This window comes from Aotus nancymaae, unplaced genomic scaffold (genome assembly GCF_030222135.1).
Source record: "Aotus nancymaae isolate 86718 unplaced genomic scaffold, 86718_ANA_hifiasm-v0.15.2.pri h1tg000049l, whole genome shotgun sequence".
Classification (NCBI taxonomy): Eukaryota; Metazoa; Chordata; class Mammalia; order Primates; family Aotidae; genus Aotus; species Aotus nancymaae.
The window spans coordinates 27,559,479-27,569,641 of record NW_026988463.1 but is presented as its reverse complement, the minus strand read 5'-3'; the positions used below and the strand labels follow the sequence as shown (position 1 = coordinate 27,569,641).

Here is a 10,163-nt window from a genome sequence, read left to right as displayed (position 1 = left end):
GACCACCGGGCAAACGCCAAATTAGATCCTGGGTAGGATCCTGTTCCCGCAGCCCCTCGGGCTGGCCCGGCCCGGAGTACGCAGAGCTCAGAGCTGGGATCTGCCGTCCCTAACCCGCTCACTGTACAGCCGCCCAAGGCTTTGCGCTTCACCTTTACTCACCCCGAAGCCCTGGACATCCGCATCTGCCCTAAGGCGTCTCACCTCAGTAGCAGAAGGAAGTAGCCTCAGCTGGCCACAGCCTCTCTCCTAGGAGTCTGTCCGGGAAAAGCGAGTCAGAAGACCCTGAGGCCCCTCAGCTCCGACTACTTTCAGATCTGTCGTTCCTTCACCCTCAGCTTTTCAAACAGACCGCTCCAAAACATGCCCAATCACAGCATTCCTTCTACCCTGGGGCTCCCAGTAGTGTCCAATCAACGCACGCCATCTACCTGGTTGTGTTACGACGCAGCTTCCCCGCTGGTTTCCCCAAGGTGTGTAAGGGCACAGAGGAAAAGCGAGGGGTCTTGACGCCAGGAAGGCGCCATCTTGGTTAAGGGAAGGAGTAGGGTCCTTACGGACTTGTCAGAGGAAAGACAGTAAAGCGCCGGCATCTCCACTTTCCCCGGAAGCCTCCCTTTACTAGGCAGAAAGGGTTTCCCATGGGGCCGCCCCTGGCGCCGCGCCCGGCCCATGTAACCGGGGAGACCCGGCCTCGGCTCACGCGGGAAAGCAGGCCGGGAGCTGTGAGCTTCGCGGACGTGGCCGTGTACTTCTCCCCCGAGGAGTGGGGCTGCATGCGGCCCGCGCAGAGGGCCCTGTACCGGGACGTGATGCGGGAGACCTGCGGCCACCTGGGCGCGCTGGGTGAGGCCGGGCGCTCCGGCCGGGACCCCCAGTAGTCGGTGGGAAGCGGGGATCGGTGTCCCCAAAAGCGAATGGGCTGGAAGCGGGGCGCCGAGGGAGGAGCCTCATCCTCCGCTCCCGTGCGCTCAGCCGAACCCAGTGTTTCTCCTTCGCAGGATTTTCAGGCCCCAAATCCGCTTTTATCTCTTGGGTGGAAGGAGAAGTGGAAGCGTGGAGCCCGGAGGTCCAGGATCCCGAGGGTGAGAGCCCTGGAACTGTTAGCAGAGGCCAGGGACAGAAAGCAGGTACTTCATTTCAAACCGCAGTAGGTGGCCGTGGAGAAGCCCCAACCTCCTCCCCCAGCTCACATCCTCAGCGCAGGCTGCCCCCTCCAAAGTCTCATCCTGTCTCCCTGCACATTACCCCAGAAAGGTCCTCATCTCATTGAAAAATGGCCCGATGGAACAGTGAAATTGAGACCTATGGAACCGATTAACCATACAGGAAAACCCCAGTTTAATGCAAAATAGAGCTTGAGGTTCCCAAGAGGTCAAGGGAAAGGGGAAACCTGTAATTTGATTTTGTTGTGGGATAAAATGAAGACAGATGTTCCTCTTGGATACTAATGATTTCATCTTCATTAAAAAAATCTAATGAAGGTGTTATTTACTAACCACAGTGTAAATAACACCATTCATCAGATTTTTAAATGAAGATGAAATGTTCTTCCTGCAGCTCTGATACCAGAATAAATGCTTGTGGAAGGTCTTCACGTGTAACCTAGTGGGGCAATCCAAGTGTAGACTTTTTGGTGGTGGTGTGTAAGGGCAGAGAGGAAAGGTGCCAAAAGAATTTGAATTGGTACCAAAGAAGGTCATTGAATGACTGTTAAGGGATTATAAACAGGTTCGGGATGGTAAGTGCCATGAGGACTGGGACAATCACTGTCCTCAAAGCCTGGCACAGAGTAGGTGTTCAATATTGTTCACTCCTCCTTCTTTTTTAATTTTTTTTTTTTTTTTTTTTAAGACAGAGTCTTGCTGTCTCCTAGGCCGGAGTGCAGTGGCATGATGTTGGCTCACTGCAACCTCCCCCTCCCGGGTTCCAGGGATTCTCCTGCCTCAGCCTTCCGAGTAGCTGGGATTACAGGCACCCAGCACCTCGCCCGGCTAATTTTTGTAATTTAGTACAGACTAGGTATTCCCATGTTGGCCAGGCTGGTCTCGAACCCCTGACCTCAGGTTATCTGCCTGCCTCAGCCTCCCAGAGTGCTGGGATTACAGGCGTGAGCCACCCACCAAACCCAGCTCTCTCTCTCTCTTTTTTTGAGGCGGAGTTTCGCTGTTGTTACCCAGGCTAGAGTGCAATGGCGCGATCTCAGCTCACCGCAACCTCCGCCTCCTGGGTTCAAGCAATTCTCCTGCCTCAGCCTCCCGAGTAGCTGGGATTACAGGCGTGCACCACCATGCTCAGCTAATTTTTGTATTTTTAGTAGAGACGGGGTTTCACCTTGTTGACCAGGATGGTCTCGATCTCTTGACCTCGTGATTCACCCACCTCAGCCTCCCAAAGTGCTGGGATTACAGGCGTGAGCCACCACGCCGGCTCTCTCTCTCTTTTTTAAGATGGTGGCTCGCTCTGTCACCCAGGCTGGAGTGCAATGGCGTGATCTCGGCTCACTGCAACCTCTGCCTCCAGGGTTCAAGCGATTCTCCTGCCTCAGCCTCCCAAGTAGCTGGGATTACAGGCACGCGCTACCACGCCCAGCAAAATTTTATATTATTAGTAGAGATGGAGTTTCACCATGTTGGCCAGGATGGTCTCGATCTCTTGACCTCGTGATCTGCCTGCCTTGGCCTCCCAAAGTATTGGGATTATAGGTTTAGCCACTGCCACTGGTCTTTTTTTATTTTTATTTTTTTAAATTAGAGAGTTGCCCAGGCTGGAGTACAGGCCCAATCCCAGCTCATTGTCCCTTGAATTTCTGGCCTCAAGCTATCCTCCCACCTCAGCCTCCTGAAGTGCTGGGGTTACAGGGGTGAGCCACAGCACCTAGCCCAACTCCTCTTTCATTATCTCCAGTGTTCAGTCTTCTTGGGTTAACCTGCAGACTGTGGCATTTGCTTTTACTCCAGGCTGGCTTTCAGGACTTCATGAGGCCCCTATCATTAAGCCGTGCTCCCTGGGGGCCACATTCTGAACCATTCCTGCCGCCTTCCAAGGCAGGACATGGTCCCGGAATATGCTGGTTTTGATTTTATCATCTTCCCTGTCTCAGGATCCAGGGATGGGTTTCTGATTTTTTTTTTTTTTGAGATGGAGTTTCGCTCTTGTTACCCAGGCTGGAGTGCAATGGTGCGATCTCGGCTCACCGCAACCTCCGCCTCCTGGGTTCAGGCAATTCTCCTGCCTCAGCCTCCTGAGTAGCTGGGATTACAGGCACGCGCCACCATGCCCAGCTAATTTTTTGTATTTTTAGTAGAGACAGGGTTTCACCATGTTGACCAGGATGGTCTCGATCTCTTGACCTCGTGATCCACCCGCCTCGGCCTCCCAAAGTGCTGGGATTACAGGCGTGAGCCACTGCGCCTGGCCCGGGTTTCTGATTTTAACCTCTTTCTTATTTCAGGATCCAGGGATGGGAATGAGGAGAAGGAAAGGGTGAAGAACTGTCCAAAACAAAAAGAGGTGGCGCATGAAGTGGCTCTCAAGGAGTGGTTGCCCAGTGCCACCTTCCCAGAGCTCTGCAGCAGCCCCAGGCAGAGCCCCATTAAGCCCTGGCTCATGGACACTGTGACCCGAAGGCCGCCCTACTCTTGCCTAGATTGTGGCCGCAACTTTAGCTACCCTTCCCTCCTGGCCAGCCACCAGCGGGTCCACTCCGGGGAGCGGCCCTTCCCCTGCACCCAGTGCCCGGCGCGTTTCTCCCAGCGCAAGTACCTGCTCCAGCATCAGTTCATCCACACCGGCGAGAAGCCCTACCCCTGCCCCGACTGTGGGCGCCGCTTCCGCCAGAGGGGTTCCCTCGCTATCCACAGGCGGGCTCACACTGGGGAGAAGCCCTACGCGTGCCCAGACTGCAAGAGTCGCTTCACTTACCCCTACCTGCTGGCCATCCACCAGCGCAAGCACACCGGCGAGAAGCCCTATAGCTGCCCTGACTGCAGCCTCCGTTTCGCCTACACCTCGCTGCTGGCCATCCACAGGCGCGCACACACGGGCGAGAAGCCCTACCCCTGTCCAGACTGCGGCCGCCGCTTCACCTACTCTTCCCTCCTCCTCAGTCACCGGCGCATTCACTCCGACAGCCGGCCCTTCCCCTGCGCGGAGTGTGGGAAGGCCTTCAAGCGCAAGTCCGCCCTGGAAGCCCATCAGTGGATCCACCGCTCCTGCAGCGAGAGGCGCGGGTGGCAGCAGGCAGCGGTGGGGCTTTCAGAGCCCGTCCACGTTTTGGGAGGCCAGGATCCCCCAGTTCACTTCCGGCACTTTCCAGATATATTTCAAGAGTGTGGGTGATGGCGTTCACACAAACTGGTCAGCGTTTTCTCTGGAGAGGAAGAGGCCAAGTTTGTGCATTGAGGGATAAGGAAAGTTTTAAGGAAAACAAAGTTCTGCCTTAGGGAAAAAGCAGAGGTGAGGGCACAGAGGGCTGTGGGGAGGAGGAGGCAGGAATCTGAAAAGGTGCCTGGGGGCTGACCCATTTCCTGAAACTCCTGCACACAAGCCCCTTGTTCCCCTGTCCCACTTGGGATTCCTTCACTGAAAACCATTCACTTAACTGGCTTTTTCTTCTGGATTGTTCTCTCTCTTGGAACGGTCTACTTTTTGGCCTGTATTTCTCCTACTCCTCTGAGATGGAGTCCCCTACATTCCAGTGTCTATTAAAGGACCCACTCTGGATCCCCTAGAGGGGATACCTCGGGCCTGTCCCTTGTGAGGGGAAGCTCATCCCACGATTCTGTCTTTTACCAATGCAGGTGAAACATCTGGCAAGTAGACACCTGGAGTGCAGGTGTTCCTTGGCTGAAGACCTAGAGGTGGCCATAGAGAGGACAGTGGCCCCAGGTGGGGAACTCTCCGCCCCACTCTCATTCTGCACATAGTGCACAAACCATCCAACCTAATGAACTCTGGAATTGGGGCAGTCCTTCACTGTATGAATTAGTGATTGCAGCGTTTTTTTATTCCTCAGATATTTGCATGCTCACTGGATTTTGTATTTTTTGATAAAGATGTATTCTTGGGCCACAGTAGCTGGAAATATAATGCTGGAGGATTCTTATTTTCTATTTATGTTTATTTTTTTGAGATGGAGTTTTGCTCTTGTTGCCCAGGCTGGAGCACAATGGCGCGATCTCAGCTCACCGCAACCTCCACCTCCTGGGTTCAAGCGATTCTCCTGCCTCAGCCTCTGGAGTAGCTGGGATTACATTTTTTTTTTCTTTTTAACTTTCTCTGCATTAGCATACTTTTTTTTTAAAGAAAGAATAAATTACTTTTGATTAGAGTTGAAATCAAGGCATAGTCTTTCCAGTCTAATTTTTACTGTAATGCTTGCATATGTCAACAGTTAAGAAGGCCGGGCACAGTGGCTCATGCCTGTAATCCTAGCACTTTGGGAGGCTGAGGTGGGTAGATCGATTGAGGTCAGGAGTTCAAGACCAGTCTGGCCAATATAGAGAAACCCTATCTCTAGTTTAAAAAAAAAAAAAAAAAAAAAAAAATTAACCAGGCGTGGTGGCGCATGCCTGTAATCCCAGCTTCTCGGGAGGCTGAGGCAGAAGAATGGCTTGATCCCAGGAGGTGGAGGTTGCAGTGAGCTGAGATAGCACCACTGCACTTCAGCCTGGGCAACAGAGCGAGACTCTTTGTCTCAAAAAAATCCAACCAACCAAACAAACAAAAACACAACAGTTAAAAGAGGTCTTTCTGGCCCATTTAAATCTGCTAGCCCTACTTTTGAACAGAAAGCTTTTGAAGGAATGAACAAAAGAGGTAGGTAGGACTAAGCATATTTGCATTCCAGGACTGGTGCTCAGTGACTCAAATATATCTTTGAAAAGATTGCTTCTTTGAATCCTTGGGTTCTCACCCAGGCTGGAGTGCAGTGGTACGATCTCAGCTCACTACAACCTCTGCCTCCCAGGTTCAAGGGATTGTCCCACCTCAGCCTCCTGAATATCTGGGATTACAGGCACCCACCACCACACTTAGCTAATTTTTATATTTTCAGTAGAGACGGAGTTTTGCCATGTTGGCCAAGCTGGTCTCAAATTCCTGACTTGAGTGATCAGCCTGCCTTGGCCTCCCAAAGTTCTGGAATTACAGGGGTGAGCTTCAGTGCTCTGCCTTTTTTTTTTCTTCTTTTTTTAGATGGAGTCTCACTCTGTTGCCCAGGCTGGAGTGCAGCAGCATGATCTTGGCTCACAGCAACCTCCGCCTCCCAGGTTCAAGGGATTCTCCTGCCTCAGCCTCTGAGTAGCTGGGATTATAGGCACGTACCACCATGCCCAGCTAATTTTTGTATTTTTAGTAGAATGGGGTTTCACCATGTTGGTCAGGCTGGTCTCGAACTCCTGACCTCATGATCCACTCACCTTGGCCTCCCAAAGTGCTGGGATTATAGGCATGAGCCACCACTCCCAGCCCAAGATAATTATTAATGGGAACTGGGGCCGCATGTGGTGGCTCACGCCTGTAATTCAGCACTTTGGGAGGCTGAGGTGGGTGAATCACTTGAGGCCAGGAGTTCGAGACCAGCTGGGCAATATGGTGAAACCCCATCTCTACCAAAAATACCAAAAAATTAGCCGACCATGGTGGTGCATCAGGAGGCTGAAGCAGGAGGACTGCTTGAGCCTGGGAGACAGAGGTTGCAGTGAGCCAAGATCGTGCCACTGCACTCTAGCCTGGGCTACAAAGCATGACTCCATCTCAAAACAAAACAAAACAAAAACAAAAACAAAAACTGGGAACTGGGTGTTATCTTTACTTTACCACATAGCCTCTCCTAAACTGGCAGACCTGGATTCCAGGCTTGGCTCAGTCCCGACTAGCTGTGTGGCCTTTAGCATCACCTAGATTCTACAAATAACATTTTTCTGTATTGGTTTTACATGTGTCATTCTGCCTATCCATCCCTCCATCCATTCATTTATCCATTTTATTAATGTATTTCAAAGTTGCAGACATCATTAGATTTCACTTCTGAACACTTCAGCATACAGCTGAGTTTTGTGCAAGAAACTTCAGCTCTCAGCTGGGTGCAGTGGCTCACGCCTGTAATCCCAGCACTTTGGGAGGCTAAGGCAAGAGGACTGCATGAGCTCAGGCGTTTGAGACCAGCCTGGAAAACACAGCAAGAACTCGTTTCTAACAAAAATTTAAAAAAATTAGATGAGCATGGTGAGGGAGGAGGATAGCTTCAGCCCAAGAGTTTGAAGCTGCAGTGAGCTATGATGGCACAACTTTAGTAACAGAGCAAGACACTATTTCAAGAAAAAAAAAAGCCATGTACGGTGGCTCACCCCTGTAATCTCAGCACTTTGGGATGCCAAGGTGGGTGGATCACCTGAGGTCAGGAGTTCTAGACAAGCCTGACCAACATGGTGAAACCCCATCTCTACTAAAAAAAAAAAAAAAAAAAAAAAAAAGTAGCCGGGCATGGTGGCACATGCCTGTAATCCCAGCTACTCAGGAGGTTGAGGCAGGAGAATCATTTGACCTCGGGAGGCGGAGATTGCAGTGAGCCAAGATTGTGCCATTACACTCCAGCCTGGGCAACAAGAGCTCCTCTCAAAGAAAAAAAAAAAAAAGCAAGAAAGAAACTTTAGCTCCCACTTAAAGTTCAGTTGTACTCTGTTATTGACAAGTAAAGTCTATTGAAGCCCAATTATCTCCGGTATGTTTTATGACTTCTCATAATTATCTGATCAAGAATCTTGAAAAAACATTTACAATTTGATGGGCAATAAAAGAATTTGAAAACAAGAGCATTTTCTTTTTTTGGGCGGGGACAAGGTCTCACTGTTGCCTAGGCTGGAATGCAGTGGCACAGTCATGGTTCACTGCAGTCTCGAACTCCTGTGCTCAGGTATTTCTCCTTGTCATCTCAGCTTCTTGAGTAGCTGGGACTACAGGCACATGCCACCATGCTCGGCTGATTTTTGTATTTTTTATACAGATGGGTTTTGCCCAGGCTGGTCTTGAATTCATAGACTCAAGTGATCTGTCTACCTAAGCCTCCCAAAGTGCTAGGATTACAGGTGTAAGCCACTATGCCTGGCCAATTTTTCTATTTTTGTAATGAATGGCAGGAAAAACAACATATCAGCTACTTGGGATGGAACAGTTTTAGTCTTATTTGAAAGTTTGATTCAGTCCTGGTGCCATGGCTCATACATGCAATCCCAACACTTTGGGAGGCCAAGGCAGGAGGATCACCTGAGGTCAGGAGTTCGAGACCAGCCTGACCAACATGGTGAAACCCTGTCTCTACTAAAAATACAAAATTAGTCGGGCATGGTGGTGCACGCCTGTAATCCCAGTTAGTCGGGAGGCTGAGGCAGGAGAATAGCTTGAACCCGGGAGGCGGAGGTTGCAGTGAGCCAAGATCATGCCATTGCACTCCAGCCTGGGCAGCAAAAGCAAAACTCCATCTCAAAAAAAAAAAAAAAAGAGAGAATCGAACTCTTACACACTGTTGATAGATAGGAATGTTAGTACAGCCACTATTGAATACAGTATGGAGGAAAAAAAAACTACCATGTGGGCTGGACGGTGGCTCACGTCTGTAATCCAAGCCCTTTGGGAGGCCTAGCCTGGTGGATCACTGAAGTCAGAAGTTCATGACCAGCCTGGCCAACATGGTAAAACCCCGTCTCTACTAAAAATACAAAAATGAGCTGGGCATGATGGCAGGTGCCTGTAGTCCCAGCTACTTGAGAGGCTGAGGCAGGAGAATTGCTTGAACCTGGGAGACAGAGGTTGCAGTGAGCCAAGATCACACCACGGCACTCCAGCCTGGGTAACAGAGTAAGACTCTATCTCAAAAAAAAATAAAAAACAAAAAAAACTGCTATATGATCCAGCAATCCCGCTGCCTGGAATTTATCCAAAGAAAAATAAATCAGTATATAAAAAGATAACCTACATCTCTGTGTTTACTGTAGCCATGTTTACATAGCAAAGACATGGAATCAACCTAAGTGTTGATCAGCAGATGAATGAATAAAGAAAACGTGATTGAGATATATATATATATATATATATCCACAGTGGAATTCAGCCATAAAAAATAAAATAATGTTGGCTGGACACGGTGGCTAAGGCCTGTAATCCCAGCACTTTGGGAGGCCAGGGCGGGCGGATCATGAGATTAAGAGATTGAGACCATCCTGGACAACATGGTGAAACTGTCTCTACTAAAAATACAAAAATAGCTGGGCATGGCGGCACGTGCCTGTAGTCCCAGCTACTTGGGAGGCTGAGGCAGGAGAATTGCTTGAACTTGGGAGGCGGAGGTTGCAGTGAGCCTAGATCCCACCAATGCATTCTAGCCTGGTGACAGAACAAGACTCTGTCTTAAAAAAAAAAAATGAAATAATGTTTACAGCAACATGGATGGAACTGGAGGTCATTATGTTAAGTGAAATAAGCCAGACACAGAAAGACAAATATCACATCCTCACTTATATGTGAGAGCTAGAAAAGTTGATCTCACAGAGGTAGAGAGAATGATACCAGAGATTGGAAGGGTGTATGTGGGTGGGAGAGGTGGGATGAAGAGAAGTTGGGTAATGGGTACAACATACAGTTAGGAAGAAGGGATAACTTGTAATGTTCAATAGTGGAGCAGGGTGACTGTAGTTAACAAAGTACTATAAATTTCCATAGCTAGAAGAGAGGATTTGAAATTTCCCCAACACATAGAAATGTTAAATACTCAACATGATTGATACCCCAAATATCCTGACTCGATTATTGTACATTCTATATATGAAACAAAGCAAAATATCACATCAATCCCATAAATATGTAAAAATTATATGTTTCAATAAATTTTCTCTCTTTTTTTTTTTTTTGAAATGGAGTCTGACTCTTCCACCCAGGCTGGAGGGCAGTGGTGTGATCTTGGCTCACTGCAAGAGCCAAGATGGGTTCAAGCCATTCTTGTTCCTCAGCCTTTTGAGTAGCTGGGACTATAGGCGCCTGCCACCACGCTCGGCTAATTTTTTGTATTTTTAGTAGAGACGGAGTTTCACCATGTAGCCAAGAGGGTCTCGATCTCCTGACTCCGTGATCCACCCACCTCAACCTCCCAAAGTGCTGGGATTACA

General features: G+C 49.4%; 1 protein-coding gene across 2 annotated transcripts; it reads left to right on the top strand.

The window, feature by feature from the left end:
* Positions 1–491: 491 nt before the first annotated feature.
* On the top strand, positions 492–5,344 carry ZNF785 (zinc finger protein 785). Of its 2 annotated transcripts, XR_010337393.1 has the most exons (4): positions 492–846; positions 1,002–1,130; positions 3,455–4,458; positions 4,803–5,344. XR_010337393.1 is itself a non-coding variant. In XM_012470016.3 (3 exons), exons 1-3 carry the CDS (start codon positions 642–644, stop codon positions 4,339–4,341), a joined length of 1,221 nt encoding a protein of 406 aa, XP_012325439.2. In that variant the 5' UTR covers positions 492–641; the 3' UTR covers positions 4,342–5,344. The 2 variants fall into 2 exon arrangements, 1 of the variants encoding a protein (XP_012325439.2); XM_012470016.3 differs by having other exon boundaries at positions 3,455–5,344.
* Positions 5,345–10,163: the final 4,819 nt, after the last annotated feature.

What these genes read in the sequence shown, in the direction of transcription:
- ZNF785 (XM_012470016.3), top strand. Translation starts at nt 642, where the DNA reads ATGGGGCCGCCCCTGGCGCCGCGCCCGGCCCATGTAACCGGGGAGACC. An exon ending in CGGCCACCTGGGCGCGCTGG is followed by an intron (nt 847 to 1,001) that starts GTGAGGCCGGGC and finishes TCTCCTTCGCAG; the next exon opens with GATTTTCAGGCCCCAAATCC. An exon ending in AGGCCAGGGACAGAAAGCAG is followed by an intron (nt 1,131 to 3,454) that starts GTACTTCATTTC and finishes TTCTTATTTCAG; the next exon opens with GATCCAGGGATGGGAATGAG.